Here is a 24,271-nt window from a genome sequence, read left to right as displayed (position 1 = left end):
TGATGTTGCCCCACAGGACTCCCCAGCGGTTTGCTGTTCTCCAGTATGTTCTGGATTTCTTCTACTGGCTAATATCTACCGATCCACCTCTAAGGTTATGGATTCTTTCTTCGGCCATCACAAACCACTACGTAGTGCATCTACTACATTTTTTATTTCAGTTATTAACGTTTCAACTCTAGGATTTTCATTAGGTTCTTATGAATAATCCTATTTCTTTACTGATATTCCCTATTTGTTGACTCATGGTCATCATATCTCATTTCTTTGAACACATAACAGCTGCTCTGAAGTCTTTGGTAAATTCAACATCTGGATCTGTTTAGACGCAGTTTCAGTTGACTGCCTTTTCCCTGTTTGTCCTAATTTTTTGTTTAAAACTGGACATATTAAATAATACAGTAACTCAATTTTTATTGTTCTTCTTTTCCCTGAGCATTGTTGTTGTGCTGTTTTTGTTTTTTAGCTTGGACTTAATCTGCTGACTCTTTCTCACCCATGGTATGTAGCAGCTGATGTCTCTGCTCAGTTTTTTAAATACCTGGATTTTATTTTTCAGTCTCACTCTAGGGGTCATCCCTGTGTCTGCATAGCTCAGTGGTCAGCTAGGGCTTACAGAGCTTGTGTTCAAACACCATCAGCCAGTAAGGCACTACCATCTGTCTATGTATCTACATGTGGGTTAGAGAACTCATTCACAGTCCAGCCCTTGTCAGGTCTGTCCCAGCTTGTACTCTCCCCCAGGCCCTCTCAGGCCTCCCTGTGCCTGGATGCAGCCTCCAGGCAGCCAGTGTTGCATAGAAATCTTCTCAAGTCCCTTTGTGGCTCTCTTATTCCCAGTATCTCCCGATTTGATGCATGCCCCATATCTGCAGGACAGCAGAGCTGGAGGCATTCTCTGCTCATCACTGTGCGAGTTTTCTGCTCTCCAAACTGAGTCAGCTGCTTCTGGTATCAAAGCTGTTGTGTCCATGGGCAGCCCTGCACTAACAGGATTCTTCTCCCAAGGAGTGAGGAGTGGAGGAAACCCCAGGCAAGAATACTATCAGTTCCCACTATTCTTTCTCCAAGTTTAGCAGTTTCTTTTAATGAATAAATGCTTCTCAAAATGTTGTTTGCCTCTGGTCAATTTCCAGAGCCCTAAAATGGTTTTGACAAGTTTATCCAGTTTTATAGCTCTATTGGTGGGGGGGGGAGAAAATTTGTCACCCTCTTCATTCCTCCATCACTGGAAGGTCCATCAGAACACATTTTGGCAGGCTAGCACAGAAGTGTTATATGTGTGAGAGGTAAATTAAACTTCCAACATAGACCCAGAAAATAAGAAACTCACCTGTAGCTAGTGAAGTCTTGATGCCAAGAGATTGCCAGACCTCTCTAGAAAGAGTGAACCGAGTTCTGTCAATGGGAAATCATCTCTATATTTACTACTCTTACAGAAGAATTTTTAAATCACTAAAACACCACCTGCTTTACCAGCAGAAGGCAGCCATGCCACCTTCACGTAAGATTCGGAGGTCCCTCGTCTTCTTGTTGTCACTCTAGGACACCGCTGTCCTCTGTACAGTCAAGTAACCATGCTTTCAGGATCCCCGCTTTAAGCTTTCTCCCTGAATACAGAATCTGGTATTTGTTTGGTGACCAGAACACACTCTTGATTCCTTTCTAGAGACCTGCAGGTAATCTTATGTTCCTTAAGAAAACGCCACTGTCCCTGGGAAGTCGGGGTTTGCTGAGTGATCTACCCTGCCTTTCTAACCAGGTGTTCCCTCAGCCAGAATAAAGAGACCGCACTGAGTTACAAATCTAATAAAAGTCATGAGGGAGTCCGTGTGTTCTTTTATGAAATCTTATTCACAGAAAAAAAAGGAAAGGAGCTTCGCTGTATTTACTGGGCCAGATACAAATAGTGACACTGACACATGAAGTGACTCCACTCTTTCCTGTTCTCACTGTGTTTACAGATGACTGTAATGCACCAAACCACCCAGCTATTGTTCAGCCTTTAAAAAAAAAAAAATCCAACTCTTGCTCCCACACCTGGTTCAGTAACATAATGAAGTCACTTATTGTTCTTCTCAAATTTGACTCAAATGTACAAATAAAACTGGGTTTTGGCTGTTGGCATTAAGCAAGATTATTTTCTCTTCAAAAGAAAGGGATAAAGAAGGGGGGCGGTAATCAGAAGGGGGAATGAAACATGAGAGACTATGGACTATGAGAAACAAACTGCGGGCTTCAGAGGGGAGGGGGGTGGGGGAATGGGATAGACTGGTGATGGGTAGTAAGGAGGGCACGTATTGCATGGTGCACTGGGTGTTATACGCAACTAATGAAGCATCGAACTTTACATCGGAATCTGGGGATGTTCTGTATGGTGGCTAACATAATATAATAAAAAATCATAAAAAAATATATAGATTTTTATAGTTTACATTGACATTTAAGACCTTTGGGTTCTAGTTCAAAATATCGTCTGGTTCCTAGTTTCCCACCTCAGCCTCTCCAAGTAAGTCAATCAATTTGCATAAACTTAAAGCTCTTAATAACATCAAGAACTACATCTGGCAGACAATGTGATGACAGACTCTTGGGAGGAACTGAGAAAGACAATTATCCACAAAAAAACACACCCAGATTTCAGCCTGTTCTCATTGCTACTAAAACCAGGACTCTGAAAAAAAGAATGTTTGGGAAAGGCTTCACATCACCCGTACCAGTTCTTAATTCGAAGATCTTGGGCCTCTACCAAGCAGAAGATTAGGAACCTGTCACTGTCTGTCTCTCAGGGGCTGCATTTTAATATAGAGTCCTGACCTCCCTCTCCACCCACACAAAAGACCACTCATCTTTCTTCTATTAAACTTCAGAGTGAAAAAATTTATAGGAGGAAAGTGGGGGGAAAAGTGATTCAATTAATTCTTCAAAGCTCTTAAAAGCAAAAGAAAGACTGTCAATTACAGTTTGCCATCATCCATATTTTGTCTCATAATGCCAAAGATCTAAGAAGTGGGACTAGGAAGAAGACACCCCCAGAGCTGAACAAAAGCTGAGATGGTCAGGGCTTCTCAGAAATTGGGACCTGGAAGAAGAGGAACATACTTCAGTCTGCCTTCTGGTTGTGGGTTTGAGAAAATGGTCAGCGCGTGAGCAGAGGCCATCCAGCTGTGTTCAGATACACATTCCAATCACTAATGCTCTCTGGCCAGATTCTGAGGGCATAAAATCGAATACAGCACAGTCCCTGTCCTCTCAGGCTCCAAGTCCAGTAAGGGGGGGCGAGCACGTACTCAGGCTCCAAGTCCAGTAAGGGGGGGCGAGCACGTACCGGCGAGCACGTACACACGCCTGGCACCCTCCCTGCACCATCCAAGGGGCTCTGCATACTGTATCTCAGTGAATCTGATACTCATGTACTTTCACATGTTAACATCTCTGAAATTGAGAATGCTCTCCCAACTGACACCAAGGAATCCTCGTTAGTATTAGATAAAATAATGGCATATCTTACAATCAGTGGCATTTTAGACTTAATGAAATACAGTATACCTCATCTTTGCTACAGTCCTATGAGGTAGGAATTACTATTATTCCTCATGTACGAATGAGGAAACAGAGGACAGAGAGGCTAAACAACTCAGGGCACCTGGGTGGCTCAGTCAGTTAAGCATCAGACTCTTGATTTCACCTCAGGTCATGATCTCAGGGTCGTGGGATCGAGGCCTATGTCGGGCTCCATGCTCAGCGGGGAGTCTGCTTGAGCTTCTCTCCCTCTCCTCCTCCCCTCCCCTTGTGCTTTTTCTCTCTGAAATAAATAAATCTTGAAAGAGAGAGAAGCTAAGTAACTCTGTGTGACCGGGCTACCAAGCAGATGAGCAGGACGGGGCGGTGTGGCCCTCTAGCCGGCATCTCCACACAGCGTTGCCCTGCCTATGAACAGATTTGTCAAGCACAGCATGCTGTGTGACATACAGGGGCCATACAAGGTGAGGGTGACTGCTTTAGCAGGAAGGGGAGGAGGGGGAAGGGCTTCGGCCCACAGGTCACACCCTGCAGGAGCAGCAGGAATGCATGCTGGGGTGAGGGACTCCCGGCAAACACAAAGGAACCAAGTGTAAAACAGCGGAGTGTGTGTTCAGAACTACAAATGGCTCATTATGGCCGCGTTGTCAGAGTTGAGGAGCGAGAGCTGTAACCAAGAGTGGAAAGCAAGGCAGGGCAAAGGCACAAAGGCGCTGCCAAGCTGCCAAGCTGCAGGGAGCCAACGCACAGTCCAAAGCAGAAGAGAGCCACGGTCAGGCAGACATTTTAGAAGCTCCTCGGGGCAGCAGAGCAGAGGCCAGACGAAAGGGTGGGGCTGCCGGCCGGCAGGCTCCCGGGCGCGTCCACGTGCATGGCCGCAGAGCAGGAGTGGGCCTGAGGCATCGGCAGGGAAGGGACAGCAGCAGCTAACGAGGGCTCACAACATGGCAGCTGCTGTTTGAAATGCCTTACAGATGTCCAAACTTCAAAACAACCCAAGAGGAACGAGAAGCACCAAGAGCTCCTCGTGACGGCTAGACAGAGGGGACAAGGCAGCTGCAAGGATTCGTTCCAATGCCTGCCTTGGCTGCTCCGCTGGAGGACGTCGCCAGAGAGAGCATCAGCAAGGAAGCAGAGAGCTGAGGCCTGACATGTGTTTGGTTCTACCATGTGGGCTGGTGTGGAAACGAACAGGACAAGGGAGGGGGCGGCGTCCTTCTCTGTCTGGGAAGGAGCACCTGCAGACAGCCAGTCACATCCCCTCCTGGCCGGGCTTGCTCCCCTCCTCCTCTTCCTCCTACTCCTAACACCTTACCCTGCATCTTTAAGGATGATCTCCCGAGGATTATCTTCATCTCCATCCCAGAACTTTTCATTATGAACTTACGCTGTATGCTAAGTGTGAGAGGACAGAGATAAGGTGAATGGACTTAGAGGTCACTGAAATTTAGACTAATCTTTGAAAAGAATGGGAAACAAAACTGAAAAACATCCGTTAAAATAATGTGCAAGAACACTAAAGATTTAGGTGAAATAAGAAATCAGACATCCGTAGCAGCCCCGTGTGGCTCTCTCTCCAACACCTGGCTGCCTGAGTACATTAAAGATCTGTGTCCACCCCAGGCTGGACGTTTGCCTAGTGGTGTGTGGAATGATGAAGAGGTTATGAGAAAGGCAGAGATAAACAGAAAGCGAGGTCAGGAAGACACTAACCGGGAGAACCAGGGTCGGTGGAGTGGAGACGGCATTGCCTCCAGCATGGTTTCTGGGCTCTGGACACATGCGTCTGCCATTTACCACCAGCCAGGCAGGCGGCCCATTGTGGATGGAGCCAGGGGGAGCAAGGGAGTATGTAAGCATAGAGACAGAAGGCTACGCTCTCTGAGGGTTCCAGAACTTACAGATTTCAGAAGCAGAGTGGTATCAGGCAAGTGGACAGTGAGAACACAAACATAAAGGACACCAGCTAGGAGCTCAGATGGCTTCGATGACAGAGGCTGGGTGAGAGCTTCACAAAGCCCATACAGGAGGCATGAAAGAATTCTAAAGAGGCGGCTCTCAGATTCTTTGGTCTCAGGATCCCGTACCCATTAAAAATTATTGAGGAAACCAAAGAAGCATAACCCGTATAAACAAGAGCCACTGATCTTTACCATAATGGAATAAAAATGAGAATTTTAAAAATATTTAATTCAAAAATAATGATAAACCTAGTACATGCCAATATAACAACACTTTTGGGAAAAATATATTTTCTAAGTATATTTTTAAAAAAGTTAATGAGAAGAAGGGCAATGTTTTAGACTGTGCAGCTCTCCTTAACATCTGACGTAACAGAAGATAGCTGAATTCGCAAATGCTCTAACGCGATATCACACAGCATGTAACCTCTGGAGAAAGCCCCAGTGTCTACCCGTGAGAGAATGAAAATGAAAAAGACAAATAATGTCTAAATGTCATTATGGAAATATTTTGACCTTTTCACCTCCTAGAAGGATCTCAGGGACTCCCAGGGGTCTCTGGACCACACTTTGCAAGCTGTGATCTAGAGGAGGGCAGACCATGGTGTTTGGGAGAGACAAAGAACAGAGCAGCCAGACAAGCCCCCAGACTGGAAAAGCCATGAGGGGAGGCAGGAGACCGTCTGCCTCATGTCAACAGATATAAACAGTAAATCAGACATCAAATTCTGCCAGCACTCCTTTTGTTTCACTGCTTGGTGAAGGTGGAGGGTTCAACGTATGAGAATCATGATCTCATTCCCCTAAATTCTGATATAACCTCCCTTTGCTCCCTAGAGGTGAGAATTACTGCTATAGAAAACATATTTTTTTAATAATGATCTTTTATTATGTTACGTTAGTCACCATACAGTACATCCTTAGTTTTTGATGTAAAGTTCCATGATTCATTATATGCATATAACACCCAGTGCACCATGCAATACGTGCCCTCCTTACTACCCATCACCAGCCTATATGTTCTGTTAGGTATCGGGGGTAAGAAGAATGATTTACTTATAGAAGCCGTCAAATGAAGAACAGGTAAACTAAGAAACTAACCCCAGAGGGGCGCCTGGGTGGCACAGTCGGTTGAACATCCGACTCTTGGTTTTGGCTCAGGTCGTGCATGATCTCAGGGTCATGAGATCGAGCCCCACATCCGACTCTGCACTCAGCAGGGAGTCTGCTTGAGATTCTCTCTCTCTCTCTCCCTAAGCCCCTCCCCTCCTTCTCTCTCACATAAATAAATAAATCTTAAAAAAAAAACTAACCTAAGAATTAGAATTACAAGTTTTAACTTCTCAATACAGTGTTCAAACTAAGATTAATTTATATTACTTGCATGCACACCAAATAACAATGAAGGAAAACAACCCCGAAATAAAAGGGGTGGGATACACAGTTTCCGACAGAAAATCCACACATTGATGCAGCTGGGGAGGAGCTGAGGTTAGTGGCTGGGTGCATGGGCTCTGGCGTTGAACGGGTTTGGTTTCAAACTCAGCCTGCTAAGGACTAGTTGTATAGACCTGGGGCAGGGGTGTGGCTCAACTGTGAAGCTGAGAGGAGAGTCTTCCAGCACAGGGCGGTCACGATGAGCACAGGGGAATTCACTTCAGCACTGAATGTGTATCTGACATAGAATTTGGATTTAATAAATGTTAGCTATTAATGGTAATTTAGCTATTACCAGTAATTTATTTTTTTTAAAGATTTTATTTATTTATTTGACAGAGATAGAGACAGCCAGTGAGAGAGGGAACACAAGCAGGGGGAGTGGGAGAGGAAGAAGCAGGCTCATAGCAGAAGAGCCCGACGTGGGGCTCGATCCCATAATGCCAGGATCACCCCTGAGCCGAAGGCAGACGCTTAACCGCTGTGCCACCCAGGCGCCCCTATTACCAGTAATTCATTAATGATTAATGTTCTGTTGTCCTTCAGGGAGTTTACCCTATTCACTTCTTCACTTTTATCCTTCTCTTTCGTTGGATTTTATTTTCAATCCTTTATGTCTGTTTTCTAAACATTTTAATGCTCTCATGTTTAAGAAAAAAGCTTTGCATGGTAATCTAAGTGACAGCTTTCTAATCATTGGAATTTTAAAAGGAAACTATTCCAACAATAGGAGTTCCGTACAAGACTTTCCAAAACTCTGAAAGGCAAATAGAGTACCTAGCTCATCTCGAAACCATCTTCTTCCCAAGACAAGTCATGCTAAGGGCATATTCTCTGTAATACCCACACGATTAATTTCTAGGCCAGAAAAAGATGTGTAATCCCATCTCTTTCCACTCTTCATTAAGTTTAAGCAAAAGCTCAGTTTTCACTGTGAAAACACAGATGCCCGGTTTCCCCACTGTCATACCCTTTTACCAAAATGGCCGTGTCCTGGGTCATCAGGTAGGTCCTCTATTACCCTCTGTCTATCTTCCCATAACTGCTCTAAATATGAATTATTTAGTAAGCTACAACAAGTTGGAGGAGGTCAGTACTTTTTTCCCTACACAAATTAATTTAACTAAAGGTATTTAAAAATCCTATTTTCGTCATTTGACGTTAAAACAGCATTTTAGAATCTATATTTATTATGCGTTTTAGTAAATATCGACCTGAAGTACAGCACTTATAAAGGTCTGAACAAGTTTAAAGAATGGGAGAGGTTTTAGAGATTAAAATCACTGTCATTCACATATTTATGTAAAGGTTAAAGCATTTTTAAAAGACCCCAACCCTTCATTCTAACAAAGACTAAGAAAAAGCCAGTCTTAATACAATGTCTCAATGGTGCTTGTTATTCTTCCAAAAAATAACTAGGATTTGTATACCGTCTGGTAAACAGGTGAACATCTTTCATTTTTCCAACTAAAAAACAACAACAACAAACCTTTAAAGGAAGGTTGGTAAATAACCTAACAACATACATGAATTTCACAGACTTCAAGGCCTGACAGTCCCTGGTTCTGTGACTGTTCAAGTGAACTGACCCTCTGGGACCTCAGTTTTCTGAGGTCAGTTTTCTAAGCAGGCCTGTTGGGACAGTTAATAGGGATATTTGTAACAAGCACTCCACAAAGTGAATGGCACCGAGAAGTCCCTCCATCATTCAAATGCCAAAGTCAGAGTCCAAAGCCGTCTCTAAATCAAGCTGCTTCTAACACTGTGAAGACAGAACTTACACATGTGAACAGAGTTATTGTGAGACACCCCACAGGTACTTCCATCCGTTAGCAAGCCCTAATCTTCCCAAACCCTTTCCTCACTTCTTACTCAAAAGTTAAGCAGAAGAACACAGTCACGAAGATTTTATTCTCACAAAACTTCGACAAGGACCGCATATTTTATGTAAGTGGCATGTGTTATGACATATAACTGAGTGATTCTGCTCATCATCCTAACAGATGGTTATGTGAGTTTTTAATTTTTCTTTCAACTTTCTGGCAAGGATGAAGGTCTTAATGTGAAAGTAAAATTAGTTTCCAGAAGTACCTAAAACCAGAAGATGAGTCCTTATACTTTTCCAATGGAAAGCACTGTTATGTTTAATTATCACAACTACCCAGTTATGTTTGATAATATATGAATTGTTACCTCCAAAACAAGAAGGATATTCATTTAATTGGGTAATATCTCTAAAACTCTCTTTTGTTTTCTAAGTGATTAATTTGTAGTATTAGCTGTTAATCTGACATTTAAAAAAAATTTTTTTTTATTATATTATGTTAGTCACCATACAGTACATCCCCGGTTTCTGATGTAAAGTTCGATGATTCATTAGTTGCGTATAACACCCAGTGCACCATGCAATAAGTGCCCTCCTTACTACCCATCACCGGTCTATCCCATTCCCCCACCCCCACCCCCGAGGCCCTCAGTTTGACATTTTTAGACAGACCTGATGTGGCAGAACCCTGTTACACAAGTAACCTGTACAAACTTCTCTTCACTCCAGCATATTCCGATGAACAGCATCACCCGAAGTAATGCCTTTATTGACCCAGGGATGTGCGTCAGTCTTATCAGCATCCCTACATTAATATAATCCCCCTACTTTGTATAAAAACCTTGCTTAATCCTACGGGGAAAAAAAATCTTCCCTCATTTGCTCAAGGATGACTGAACCCTCCTTAACAGAGAGATCCAGTATACAATTAGAAATAAAATTTAGAATTCAAACACCGCCAAAAGAGATACTACAATTGACTGAATGGTAAAAAGGAAACTGAATCACGCTCTTTCCGGAGTTCAGGATTTAATGGAATGACACTATGTGTCCTCCAGACTTTTCGGAAATCCAGCGGAACCTAGACATCCTAATACCTATCACCGAGTAACAGTTTTCCTCCTTATGAGAACTGTGAATATTTAAAAACCTTAGGTCCTAAGCACAATATGCCACAAGGCCACGCCATCTTTTCGGATAAAGGTATCTGCCTCTTCGTCCTAAGGAAGAGTGATGAACACATACAAACCTCTACCTTTGTTGGAGACCCTGTTGGCTCTCATTACTTCTTCTCAATCAGTTTAGGACATTTCTTTTTTAATGACACATGCTCATAATCATCATGCTTAATGCTTAGAAGTAATCTAATGCAAAGGTAAAAGGCCTGGGCCCTGGGTAAAGGCAGACACACATAGTTCCAATCCCAGATCCATCACTTATTAAGCTCTGTTTCCCTGTTCGATGGGTCGCCCACGCTACCTCCAAGGGCTATTGCTAGGATAAGGGCCAATGCATGGGCTTTCACAGTGACTGACACACAATGATTACTGAAGCATAAACTATTATACAAATAAGATCACATAAAAAATAGATTTTAGAATTACTGTTTTCCAACTGAAATTCAACTTCTGGCACAGCCATACCGAAAGGACCTGTACCTTTATCCCCAACCACCATAAAACTTTCAAACATGGTCCACAGAGAGCATAAGAGAAAAAAATCTAAGAGTCCAGTTTCCTTCCTGCCACATTTTATTCCCTCTCACGGGAGCATGAGACTGTTCTTAGTGAAGTTAATATTTTCCCCACAGAGTTCCCGCTGAGCCACTACCCGCTGCTAATTAACTTCATGAGGACAAATTTTCAAGTGACTTGAGGCTTCTTCCTGCCAGATGGCATTTCCGAGATCATCATTCCTTCCTAGTAGAGTTCAGGCAGTTCCCAATGCCATTTTTGTCTAGGAATCCATATTGTAGGAGTCTCATGAGAGCTGGCAGATAATAGGTGGACATGACCTGTGCTACCCGCTCCTCGGAGTCCTCCTGGGTGGAGATCAAGGCCAGGTCAGCCTCAGCTGCCTCTTCTTGCCCCAGCCCCACCCCAACCCCCAGGGCTGCGGCTCTATGGGGACAAACAAGGAGGAAGTGAGCCGGAAACACCATCAGAGTGCAAGTCAACCCATCACGCACGCCATTCAAGACCTAGCGCAGGAATGAAATAATGTTTGGAAATACCAAACTAAAAAACATCAAAAAAAAAAGGCTCAAGAGCAAAACAAAATACTCATTCAGAACAGAAAAGATAACCTCACCTACCGAGAGTTTCTATCATCTATATGCTCAACCATGCGATTAAAAAATAAGTAAAAGATCCCTGCCAAGGAGTTCAGGTCCTGGGAAGAAGAAAAGATGAATTATAGTGCAGGGCAGCCAGGGTGATGGCCGAGCTCTGACTTGACATCAGGAGGGGGGAAAAAAAAAAATCACCAAAATACGTGTAACTAAGAATGACCTCTGAAAACATCTCATCCAGAATTTGAACACCTCTTCTTCTAGCCGAACCCTATATGCAAACAAAAGCTTACTCGGACACCCCGAGTATGAAGCGGGTAGGCACATGCTCCTTAGCAGAGTCACTGGTTTAATCCAGTTTAGGCCCAAAAAGGTTAACTGACTTGGCCAAGGTCCCAAAGCTAATGAAAATTTAGCAGAGTCTGAATTCAAACCCATATTCCCAGGACTCCAAACCTGTACTCATCTAGTCAACCACTAAGGCCACTGGGTGAAACGCAGAGTTTGCATTCCATCTTTTCCCATGACCTAGCCTGCTATTCTATTTCAAACATCAATAAAGGCGGCATCGGAGGAAAGCATGTGTTAATATTTCTCAATTCTTAAAAATATACGTTAGCATAATTTCTACTCAACATCAAAAATCTGTACTCCGTTCCCAACTGTTTTATTCTACTGGACATACAGTAAATGGCCGATACACATAGAGCCTGGGTTTTACTACCTTCCCGGCTCGTCACTCCCTCCTTTATGCTTCCCCAGCCCTGAGCCTATTCTTCTTTTCTAACACTCATCACAGTGTGACCGGTACTTTGACAATAAGACAGAGCATGTCCTTATACCCATCACTGGATCCCAGCATCAGCTAACAGATATCTGTTGTGTGACTGACTGTCTTAATACCTCCAACCCAACAATGCATTTCAGAGGGTGAGGACCACATCTCCATGATCTTCAAGTTTCTGGAAACACTGTGGCACACAAGATGTTTGTTAAGTCGGAGGGGAGGCAAGGCGATAGAATGGTAAGTTTATTTTATTTTATTGTTTTAAGATTTTATTTATTTATTTGACAGAGAGAGACAGCCAGCGAGAGAGGGAACACAAGCAGGGGGAGTGGGAGAGGAAGAAGCAGGCTCACAGCGGAGGAGCCTGATGTGGGGCTCGATCCCAGATCGCCGGGATCACGCCCTGAGCCGATGGCAGACACTTAATGACTGAGCCACCCAGGCGCCCCAGAATGGTAAGTTTAAAACTACTTTCCTACCTCCTGACAATATAACGCCATCCACAGCGTGGAAGCCCATTAGACAGGTATGGTTTTATTGGATATATCTACACCTTTTACATTTTTCCTTTAGGTCATCTGTTTTGTTGAAAATTACTTGCCAATTTATAATGAAAATACTTCAGCTTAACTTCTCTAGGCTAAGGGGATTTTCTACTCTTTCTGTTTTAACCACCCCACATTTCTGTTGTTTGAATTTTAAATAATGGCAGTTCCTTTGTGCTGTGTTCCAGAAGTCTGAGAATTTTTAGAACTCAAAACAAGTTTTCCCATAGAAAAGTCAGAAAACAAAAAACTGACATGAAGGGCACTTAGGTTCCCACGCCCGTCCACAAAAGCTTGTTTTGCACATCGGAACAGCACAGAGCCCAGCCACACTGTGCTGCCTTCTCCAGGGAAAACGCTTTCCTAACTCCAGGAGGATGCCCAAAACACATTTCTACTCCCCTTCCTCTTCTACAGCCTACACCCATCCTCCCATTCCCATCCTTTCTGCCTCCCCCCCCCGCCACCGCACTCTCCCTGGGGACCGAGATGAAGTAAAGCCCAGCAGAGATGTCCAGGTTCGAGAATGAAGTCTGGGACTTTGCTGCAGGTTGAAGAGGATACAGGGCTACCGTAATGGCAGCCCCGAGATGGAGCTCAGGGGCTCTAACAGAGGCAGAGGCTGGGGCCCCGAAGCAAGAGTTTCAGGAGATGACAGGGAAAGGTCTTGCTGTCATGCAGGAATCATAGTACCACTCACCCATTCCACTCACCCATTCACTCATTCATTCATTCATTCATTCATTCAACAGATGCTTCCTGAGAACTCGTAGGTACCACACTATATTCAGAAAACACAGTAGATATGACATGACTGTGCTGTTTTGCCTCCCAAGGGACACGTGAAACTATCTGGAAACGTTCACGGTTGTCACAACTTGGAGAGGGCAGGGGAGAAGGCACTACTCGCTCCTCGTGGGTGGAGGCCAGGGACACCACTCAGCACCCTACAGTGCACAGGGCAGCCCCCACATCAAAGAATTATCTAGCCTGAGATGTCAACAGTGCCGAGGCTGAGAAAGCCTGTTCTTAGTCCAATTGGAAGATCTTGAGTATAGAAAAGAATTTTTCACGCCCTTCAGTATATGTGAATAAATCACCATATCTTCTTGGTATGGTGCTGAGTGTATGTCATTGGCAAGGGTAAGAGTTGCATGAGGACTGTCAAGGCTGAAACTTGAGTTCTACTGAGTAATTTATGACAGCTCTTCTTGAGAAAATTATCACAATTTAGAATAATTTTTAATGTAACAGAATTGTATTTTGATCTAATTCTATTACAGGGAAATACATATTGATATGGGAATAAAGAGGAACACTTACTTGTGCATGTTCTCCACTCCTATTATGATCATGATACAGTAGGAAATTCCACTTTGTACAAGAAAATGTAAGGCATACCTATAAAAAGTAAGAGTGCTGTTAGAAGAGGGGCACCCATTCACAGTCATCAGGATGAGACCACTGAGGCTATAAAGCACTTACGTATCACATAGAACATCTTCAGAGAAAAAGTAAGGAATCTAACTTTCTCAGCCTAGAATTCTGTGAACAACCTAGAGGGGGTCCCATATCACAAGCCCCAGAAAAGCTGGAAAAATAAAACGAAGCCCCATAAAGGCACCCTCAGTGCCCTGGCTTTCCCCGTCTCCTAGCTACATGAAAGTGCTGTGGGGTTATGCAGCTCAAGGATTACAGCTTTTTCCATAACTCAAGGCACAATGAGGAAAAGGAGTAATAAATCTGGATTTCAGAAGAGTCCTGAGAGAACATTAGTTATTTGTTTTCCCAAATACCTAAAATTATTTCTCACAAAGCAACAGAAAGTACCAAACAACAGTACTGACTGAAAACCAGGTACCCCCAAATCTATTCCGAAAGCATGATGGCTCAAATCAAATGATCTTCTAATTCTTCATTTGCAGCCATCCGTCTGTAAAGCATTCTGGCTGAAGTAGCACAGAATTTTCTAATGTTCGAATGTGGAAATCCACCATTAAATGAGAGAACTAATTTATCCGTTCATTTCACAAAATTCAGGCAAACACGATTAGGATTTCTGGTTTTAAACTCAATCCAAACCATCCCTAAGATTATGCATACATGGGCACACAGACACAAACTCACAATTTCCTTTCCCCTTTGATGGCATGAATAATTTATGAAAAAATTTTCAAACCATTGTACATAATTTAAAATATAAATAAGGATCTTAATCTGTGATTAAAATTACTTTTTAAGCTAATCATTATAGAATAATAGGCATCTCCAATGTGGGAAAGTTACTCAAACTTTTGAATAAATTTTTCCACAGAAATATTATAAATAAGACAGAGGTGCGAAGGCAGGCCAGACCCATAGAAGAAACTTATTTAACCCACTGAACACAGGATGTCACTCCGTCTGTCTGTCCCCCCTCTTATCTAACACGCACATAACACACTCGGAAACAATGTTGGCCTGGAATACTACTAGAACTAGAAAGTCATGAGAAAGCAGAAAAACATGTATGAGTATAAACTGAAACAGAAGGAAGCTTAAAAAACATGATTAAAACACACACTTTTCTAACTAATTATCCACCTCCCATTTGTCGCCAGTATTAACAATTCGCTAACGGAGTTAATGGGGAAATGCTGAAGAGGATTGCTACGTACTTTTAAGGGTTTGTTAATTGAGAGTAGAATTCATTAAACATACTGGTCTTCAAACTATTTTTTTGAGGACTCTTGAAAAAATACCTTTTTCCTTTGTTATGAGTAAATTTCCTGGGAACTTGAGGGGTATACAACAACTCTAGAAGCTAAGAGTTTTACTTCTCAAATGGTGCAGGGTTCCTTCTAGACTCCCCGGTGCCACTGTTCAGACGACGTGCTCGGCAATCTTGCGGGGTGCAACATCACACTTTGCCAGCCTCCTGCTGACCCGCCTTTGTCACTGTGACAGTACAAGTTTGCCCACATGGAGCACATCTGCATTCTCCTCTGCGTCATCGACCACCATAACAAGCCTCAAGGTGCTTTTCCACTCATTTATGGCACTGGTGACTTTCTTCACAACCCCCCACATGCAGCCACTCCACTTGCTCTCATTAGTAAAAGGAGCATAATAAATACAGAGGAGCCATGTAGTATTTTCCAGGCTTAAGAGAGAATCCGTGCAGGGTGTTGGCTGGGGTGTCTGGCACACAGTAAGCACCCAACTATTAAGTATTATTAGTAAAGTAGAAACTCAAGATAAAAGGTATCCTAAAGGTCTATAATTCAACCCTCATCGTTTTAGAGTTGAGGAAACTAAGTCCGAAAGTCACATATCTCGTTAGTACCCTAACTGACATTAAAACTCAAGTGATTTCCTTCTGGGCAACTCACCCACCGGCTGACTTCAGGGGCGGGGTGGGACCCGAAGACAGCGCATCCCGCCTCTCAAGCTGCCTGAGGACTTTGAGAACAAAGTAATCCTTTATTTCAAAACTTCGTGGTTTTTTTAGATAACACATCTTATTTTGAATTTCAAATCACACTAAACACAGGTATAAATCGTATGTTTAGCAAAAAAGAACACAAGTTTAAAAAAGGTTGAGAAACACCTCCCCGCTTGTTCAAGGGATCTGTGCGGGGTGGGGGGTGTGTGTGCTTTCTGGCAGACACTGTCCTGGGCACCAAAACAAGGAGTCAGTGGGGCACAGTCTCTGTCAGCAGAGAGCTTGCAGTCTAGAGGCGAAGACACACGAGTAACAGACTATGTTAATACTGTGTGACAAGCACTAAAAAATAGATTGGATAAACAGAAAATTTCCAATCTGGACTGCCAACTGGACGATGGTAATGACAGATGATAATAATGACAATGGTCTTGACCCTGCGTGACTTTGCAGATTCACAGTGAGCCGGTTATGGTGCTAAGCTCCTCTCTGTCCTATTACATCTCTCAGTTCTCACCATGATCACTGACTGCCTTTCACAGACAAGGAAGGTGAAGCCAAAAGGGTTGGAACGACGTGTCCAGAGGAACAGAGCTACCTGCCCAAGGCTACCAGAGCAGAATCCAGGTCTGACTTCAGAGTCCAAGCTCTACGCCACTAGCCTTCATGGTCATCGAAGAGAGTTAGATAAATAATTAAAACTATAAGCAAATTCTCAGTTAAAATAAACCTGCAGATGATAGTAAAAAAAAAAAAAAAGAAAAAAAAAAAGAAAGAAAGAAAAGCCGAGACCAAATAGAAGTAGGTAAAATGATCAATTCTATTTACAGTGTACTAACATATGCCTTCCGAAAGGGAAGTTGTCAAAATCAATAGCAGACATGTCTGACTTGGAGCCTAAAAAACCAAAGTGCTAAACTGCAAATTGAAAGGATACTCTACTTTCCCTACTCACTGCAATTTGCAAAGACTTATTTAGACCCGGTACAGAGCAGTCAAAAAAAATTTCTCTTCCCAAAACGTTTCTTCTTCAAGGAAAACAAAAGACCAAAGAACCCTATTTTTAAAAATCCTGGTGATCACATAAGATTTGAAGTACTAAGGATTACATGAGGTCAGGTTCCTCATGGCACTGTGTATAAAGCATCTGAGAAGGCTTCTCAGCAAGAAAACACCTCCTCCGTACAGAGCCCTAAGGAAAGAGAACACGTTCACCTTCACAGTGCTCTGTGTGGCACGACCCCTAAAGATACTACTTACATTCCAATTTTCTCTGTTTACACTGACCACAACATGAATGGTGTCCCTGGACTTGGCCACTCTGAACTACAAGCCTTCCCCAACCCCTCTTTAAAATGTGTCCCCCAGGGGCACCTGGGTGGTTCAGTCAGTTAAACACCAACTCTTTATTTTGGCTCAGGTCATGAACTTAGGGTCCCGGGATCCAGTCCCAGGTTGCGCTCCCTGCTCAGCAGGCTGTTTTCCTGAGGATTCTCTCTCCCTTTCCCTATGCCCTTTCCCCTGGTCACATGCGTGCACACACTCTCTCTCTCAAATAAATCAACATTTTAAAAATATATTAAAAAATAAAAAATAGGGCGTCTGGGTGGCTCAGTCGGTTAGTGTCTGCCTTTGGCTCAGCTTATGATCCCAGGGTTCTGGGAATGAGCCCACGTCAGGCTCCCTGCTCAACGTGGAGTCTGATTCTCCCTCTCCCTCTGCTCCTCCCCCTGGGGCTTGTGCTCTCTCACACTCTCTCAAATGAATAAATAAAAAAATGTGGGGCGCCCGGGTGGCTCACTCGTTAAGCATCTGCCTTCGGCTCAGGGCGTGATCCCAGAGTCCTGGGATCGAGCCCCGCGTCGGGCTCTCTGCTCCGCTGGGAGCCTCCTTCTTCCTCTCCCACTCCCACCGCTTGTGTTCCCTCTCTCTCTGGCTGTTTCTCTCTCTGTCAAATAAATAAATAAATAAATCTTTAAAATAAATAATAAATAAATAAATAAATGTATCCACCAAATACTGGAGCATTTAAGGGTGAAATATGTAGACTGGGATATAATTCTAATTAATTCAGAAAAATAACTGGGGAATAAATAAGAATGGTGGAATTTTAAAAACTGTTGAAGCTGGGTAATGGGTATATAAGGGTTCATTTTTCTCTGTATGTCTGCATTTGAAAAGTTGCATAATAAAAAAAGTATGTATATGTACACACACATACACATACTCACTACCCCCAGATGATTTATAAGGAATTTAAAGAGAATCACCTGAGGAAACTAGGAAAACTGATGCTACAGATCTGTCATCACAAGGAAGCAGAAAAGCCCACACGTGGGCACTGAGAGATCAGCTCCAAGTCTCAGGACCAGATGCCCTTCCACAGGCAGCGCCCATCAGAGGACTGGCCACATGGTAATATGGGAGAGGCTGAATAAATGATCCCTGATTGATTTTTCATTAGTTGCTAGGAAACATTTGTAAACGCTAGAGCCACAAATTAGATTAAGAAACACAGTATATTCCAACTCTCACAAGAATCAAAAACAACACCCTCACACAAACACAGAGGTGTCATCGGAGTCCCGCAGGTCCTACACCCCACGACGGGAACTACTAAGTCACAGAGCCAGGGAGTGCATTCCCCCCTCTCAGGGAATTTTCATCTCAAACCAGAGTCCACAGAGGGCACACCTACAAAGCCTTAGCTGTGAGTGTGTTAACACTACCGTCAATGAGCGAGCAGCATAAGCTCTCACTCAAAGGGGAAAATGCAGAAGAAATCACAAAGAAGCCCTTCCACCGAGAGTCTCTGCTGCTTCGCAAGACTGTGTGCTCTTCTCCTGATTTGCTTCTGTCACCCGACCAGTCACCTGCAGCAAACAGGGAGGAAGCTGTTTCTGTATCTGAAGCTCGCCGGGAAGCCCTGACAATTGAGAAGGGAGCTAACTGAAGGTAACACACACATCTGAAGGGTCATAAATAAAAGCTTTCTATCATAAAGAATTCTTCCCCACCAAAAACAAACAAAAAACCTCTTTTTACTAATGGAAGAATCTTAAAAAATGGTAATAGAGTTCCATCACTGAGTCGTACCAGACTCTTAAAAACCGCTTTCACGGGAAGAAAATACTATTTTAAGTGGTTTATTTGTCTTGGCATAAAAGATGCGCAAAATAGGTGAAGAGAACCACTCAGGACAGAAGGAAATGTTTGTATGTCTTTTTTCTTCATCTGTCCTATTTTATACACATTATAAATAGTAAATCGCCCTTGGAGCCCAAACTGAAGAGACAGAGCCCATTCTAAACACTTTATTTTTTCCTATTAAAAATAAAACCATGAAACTTTACACGTAAAGAACAAAACCCACATAATGTATCTTTGTACACCCTCAGTCACAAAGATGTCCAAAGTCTTCATTTAAATATAATCAAAATAATTACTTACCATCCAAAGCAAAAAAGTGCAAGATAAAGGCCCAAAAGGGTAGCAACGACATGTCTTATAAAAGAGCTAGTTTTGCTTGAACGTAGATAAGTTCGAAACCAAATGGCTGCTAGCAAGGCAAAGAGTTGGCACACTACAAAGTTGACCTGTAAAGAAAAATTAAAATTTCATATTAGCAACACAGACTTGAATCTTTCATTTGATGTCACATTTAAATTCTCAGGACAAACACACCAAAGCTATGTCAAATAAAGATCTTCCAAGTTTACAAGAGAAACAAAAACAAAAGCAAAACTCGGGGCCTCAGCAGGTGACAGCTCCAGGTTCTAAGAGATGGGCGGGTGCACACTGCCTGTGCTACAGGGCCAGGTGGCACCCCGCATGGAAAGGCCTGGAGGGGCACCTGGGAGACCCTGAAGGACATGAGGACGCAGACACAGAAACAGCACAGGGTACCCTGTGGTTTAAGGGAAGGAAAAAACGTGTCTTAATGGCACAGGCATCCCTCTATTAGAAAAGAACGGCTCTGAGCTTCTCCAAAAATCCCCTGGATCGAGATCTGGTCAGCATCCCCGAGGGTCTGGTGGAAGGCATCCTCTTCCACGAGCAGTTCCGCAGCCACTCCTGGCGGAGGGCTGAGGACATCAACGGACAGCGGGGGGCTAGTACCACCACTTAGGAACGCGGGGACCAGCCGCCTCAGCTCTGGGGGATCTCAAGGACTGGTGCAGGAGGCAAATGGATGAATGACAACAGCGCAAGGAGCCTTCCCTCCGAAAGCAATGAGGAAACACATTCACTCTCAAGTCCACCCATGTCAGTTTCTCATTTTCTTCGTAACTCGCAGTGACACTGCTTGTGACTGTGGGAAGGTGGTGCAGGCTGACAACGGCGCTGTGGCTCTTCTCTCCCCTAGCACTTTTGCCCAGGCAAAACAGGGCATAAAAGGCTAAGAAGAAGAACCTCTTGGTATTTAAAAACACGAGAAAAATCTGCATTTCTTTCTTATGAAATATATTCTCATAGACTATTAAGGAAAATAGGTCTTAAAATCCAAACAAGAAAAAATCCACTTGACATGAGGAACTCACAAAAAAACACAAAACAACAACAAAATCACTGTTTCAGGCACCTCAGTTATGAACAAATCACACGCTCTACATGTAGGTGCTGCCACAGACCCACAGAGACATCTCTGCCTAAAGGCACACACAACTACGTGCTTTCTCTTGCATTACAAGCAGAAAAACAGTTGAACATTGTTGTACTTTGTCTAAGAGGCCATTGTTCTTTGAAACAGTCAGACTCAATACAAGCAAATCGTCATTCCAACAGGTTCTAAGCACTTTTTCTCTCCCAAAGGGTCCTAACAATATTTTCTTAAGCAAAAAGTAAATACATAGGAAAAATGGATATTTTCAATATAAATACTACTCACATCTGCAAAGCTTTTTACAGTTTAAAAACTTCCTTTCAAACATCCTTGAGTTCTACAGCATCTACTACGGGCATTTTTGTCATTTGTTTGTTTAAAATGCCCTTTCCCTAATTTTCCAACACTATTGGTACTTACACTTTGAGGATTATCAGGACATGTGGGTTGTTTTGTTTCGTTTTGTTTTTTTATATTAACTTTTGGGTTTACCCCTGAAGATTTTGATTCGGTGTCTGGAATAAGGCCTGAGCTCATTTTCTTTCTCTGTAAGATGACAATGTTGAAATGGGTAGTTACAAAGATAAAACATTTTGTTTGTCAATGGCCCAAGATGCTTCTCCGATAATTATCACACTTTGTTTTATATTAGACACTAATGAAAAGAGAAACTGAGGAGAGGGAGAAGGAGAGAGACAGGGAGAAACTCCTCCGATGGTTGTGGATATCAGCTATGATTGGGAAATCCTGTCACCTGCCCTGTGACGTTCATCCCTCCATGGTCTTTCCTCTGGTGCGGTGCTCTTAAAAGCACATTCTCATACAACCTTTAAAAAGATGTTTAATAATTGAGTTGAAGTTCCTTGTGTACCTATTTGCTTTTTTCATTAGATTCTAAAGTTATCCACGGCTAGCTCTGGGATTTGTGCATTTCCTAATGCTTTGCCCATAGTAAATGCTTGTAATGGAAGAAAAAGCACATAGTTGTGTGTGCCTTTAGGCAGAGATGTCTCTGTGGGTCTGAGCAAGCAAGAAAGAAGACACCTACAATGTCTGGATATCCATCATGTCCTCGGTACGACACTGGTTATCTCATTTAATCCTCAGAACAAGGTGCCATTTCCCCATTTTACTCAGGTCCCCACATTCAAATCCAAGTCCGACTGGTTCTAGGCTGTTCAGCGTCTGCTTCTCTACTTCCAGAGAATGTCTAAAGGTCAAACTTGATTGCTACAGGCAAGACTTTTAGAAATGATGCTATCTGCAAAACACTGCCATCCTATTTAACAAAACATCGACAACTGGCCACGTCCCATTGCTAATAAACGCAATCAAAAAGATCCTATGTGGAGTTCATGTACATTTGTTTTGACTTGTTAAGGGTCAACCCTTTCTACAAGCTTTCTTTTAGATAGAAAGAAATTTAGACTAAGAAGACTTAATGTTCTTTTTTCAAAGCTGTTTTGTTGAAAATATACACACATGACCTGATATGTCTTCAAAGAAACTGCCCCCAGTAATTTGGGGTTTGGGGGGGGAGGACAGGCAGGGTGCAGGAAAGGAGAAAGAAGTAAGATTGGGAAACCTTAGCTAAGTTAAGACTTACTGGTAACATACCTCACTTTATACAAAAGAAGCCTTTTTATGAAAAGCTGCACAAAGAAGTCCTTATCAAAGCAACAGTTGTAGACATATCAGAGGATGCTCTTTAAGGAGCACGTTTTGCATGAGCTCAGAAGAGAAGTACTTTCTTCAACACCAAATGACGTGGCTTGATCTCACAATTAAGTTAGTGTCTAGGCACTCAGGTTAAAAGCCTACTACTAATTTATGACACTCCAAAGTAACAGCAACAAAGTTAATTATTTTTTAAGGACATTCAAAGAAATACTTAATATCCCAAAATAAATTTGTAAGCGCATTTAGGGAGAGAAGGGTCCAAGATAGTGACATAGGAGGCTCTTGAATTCACCTCTTCTGAAGGACACACCACACCTCAGAGTCCACAGCTACACACAGAGCGATCTGTAACTATGGGAACGCTGGATGGTAACTGTCTTACTGTGGTGATCATTACACAATACGCCCATATACCAAACCATTATGTTATACTCCTTCAACTCATACAATCATATACATCACTAATAGCCTGATAAAACCTGGGAGAAAAGCATTTAGGTAGTTTAAAAGCTATTTCAAAAATACAGACATTATGAAAGAAAAGACTGATAGATTTTATCATATAAAGATTTTTAAATTATGTATGGCAAAATGCAAAAAACAAAAGTCAAAAGACAAAGGAAAAGTGGGAAAGTATTCGCACAACACATGACAGAAAAAAAAGTCATTTACTTAATATACAAAGGACTTTTATGTATCCACAAGAAAACCAAGCTACTCAACAGAAAATTAAGCAAAAAGCACAAACATTTACAAATGTCAGTGTCCAGTAAAGATGTGAAAACTCTTTTCTCTCAATCCCAAGTAACGCCGTGCAGATGAAGCCGTCAGGGAGGCTCGAAGCCCGAGCGCGGCTGAGGGCCGGGGAAGCTGGCGCTCTTCACTGCCGGCACGTTCTAACTCCGTGCGGCTCTCTAAAAAAGTTTGACAACTGTCCTCCAAACTCAAAATGTACTACCTTTGACTCAGAAGTTCAATGTCTACAATGTGATCCCAGACAAAGTGGCACAAACACACCCAGGTGGTATTACAAGAGGGCTCACCGTAGCACGGTTTGAAACAGACACGAGCAGTGTCCACTGACAGGACACTACTGAACAGATGGTGTATGTCCAGCTATAGGAAAGAAGCATTTCCCATCAGTAGAAAGGAAGCTGCTCAATTAATATGAATAGGGTAAAGGACTCTTCTTTGGGAAAGACTAAAGTCACACCCCATTTCGTCAGCTCTGCTGCTAACACCTGACTGCATTTTTACTGTGGGCCAGGGGTAAGTACGACCTGTCAGGTCTCTACCTGACCAGCGGTCACTTGCTGTGCCCTTGAAGTCCATCGCCAGGGCCTGCTCAGGCCCCACTTCCACGGGCTGCTCCCAGTGAGTGGGTGTCGGGAAAAGAAGGCAGGCCCATTTCTAGGACTCTGGAGACTGGCTTTGCAGACCCCTCCACAGGGCTCAGACCTGCAGGTGACTGGCTCTCCCACCTTCTTCCAGGACCTTCCAGCTTTTGTCCTAAACACTTCCGCAGGTACATGTCCTCTAACTGCTCCTCGAGGACCCAAACTAACACAACCACTCTAAGCTCTTTACAGTCATCGACTTACTCCTCAAACAAACCCTCTAAGATGTGCTCTACTCTGTTTTAGAGATGAAGAAACCAAGAAACCAATGGACTGCCTCCTACACTTAGAAACAAATTCCAGATGAATTAATGGTGCGCACTCAACCGTGGCGGTCATTCATGCTGTTCACCTACAGCTGCTTCTCCTCTCCCAGGCAGAGGGAAGAAGGAATTTCCTGACTCCCTGTCATGACGAGCCATGGCCAGCGAGCTGTGAGCAGAGTGATGTGTGTCATTCCTCGATTACCAGAATATGAGCCTTCAGAGTTGTCCCCCGTCTGCAACGTTCCAGAAACGATGAGCAAAGCCCCCCTGCCAACGCACAATTAGACAAGTAGCAAGACAGACCTTTGTTGTTCTAAGCCTGTGAGATTTAGAGATAGTTTGTCACCACTGCATAATCTAGTTTATCCTGACTTGCTATGATAACTGAAATTATGTATGTCCTAGACAAGAATGTAAGAGATTATATAAGCTTATTGAGTAAATAACTTAATAAATAATATTAATTTTACATAATGAATAGTTTTGCTACATAAAAGTTAAGGACTTCTACACAACAAAAGAATACTAAAATAA

At 43.0% G+C, this 24,271-nt stretch overlaps 1 protein-coding gene across 3 annotated transcripts in view; it reads right to left on the bottom strand.

Annotated features, from left to right (window-relative positions):
• MBOAT2 (membrane bound O-acyltransferase domain containing 2) overlaps positions 1–24,271 on the bottom strand; it is a 127,502-nt gene that overhangs the window by 57,516 nt on the left and 45,715 nt on the right. For 2 of the 3 annotated variants that reach the window (XM_034659944.1, XM_034659945.1), the window contains exons 2-3: positions 19,242–19,387; positions 13,691–13,768 (exon numbers count right to left, since the gene is read on the bottom strand). The exons of the other annotated variant lie outside the window; for it this stretch is intronic. In XM_034659944.1, the coding sequence (XP_034515835.1) occupies positions 13,691–13,768; positions 19,242–19,387 (224 nt within the window). The remainder of the gene's footprint in view (positions 1–13,690; positions 13,769–19,241; positions 19,388–24,271) is intronic. 3 annotated transcript variants of the gene reach the window in all.

This window comes from Ailuropoda melanoleuca, chromosome 4 (assembly GCF_002007445.2).
Source record: "Ailuropoda melanoleuca isolate Jingjing chromosome 4, ASM200744v2, whole genome shotgun sequence".
Classification (NCBI taxonomy): Eukaryota; Metazoa; Chordata; class Mammalia; order Carnivora; family Ursidae; genus Ailuropoda; species Ailuropoda melanoleuca.
The sequence above is the reverse complement of the archived record's forward strand: the minus strand, read 5'-3'. Positions and strand labels throughout refer to the sequence as shown.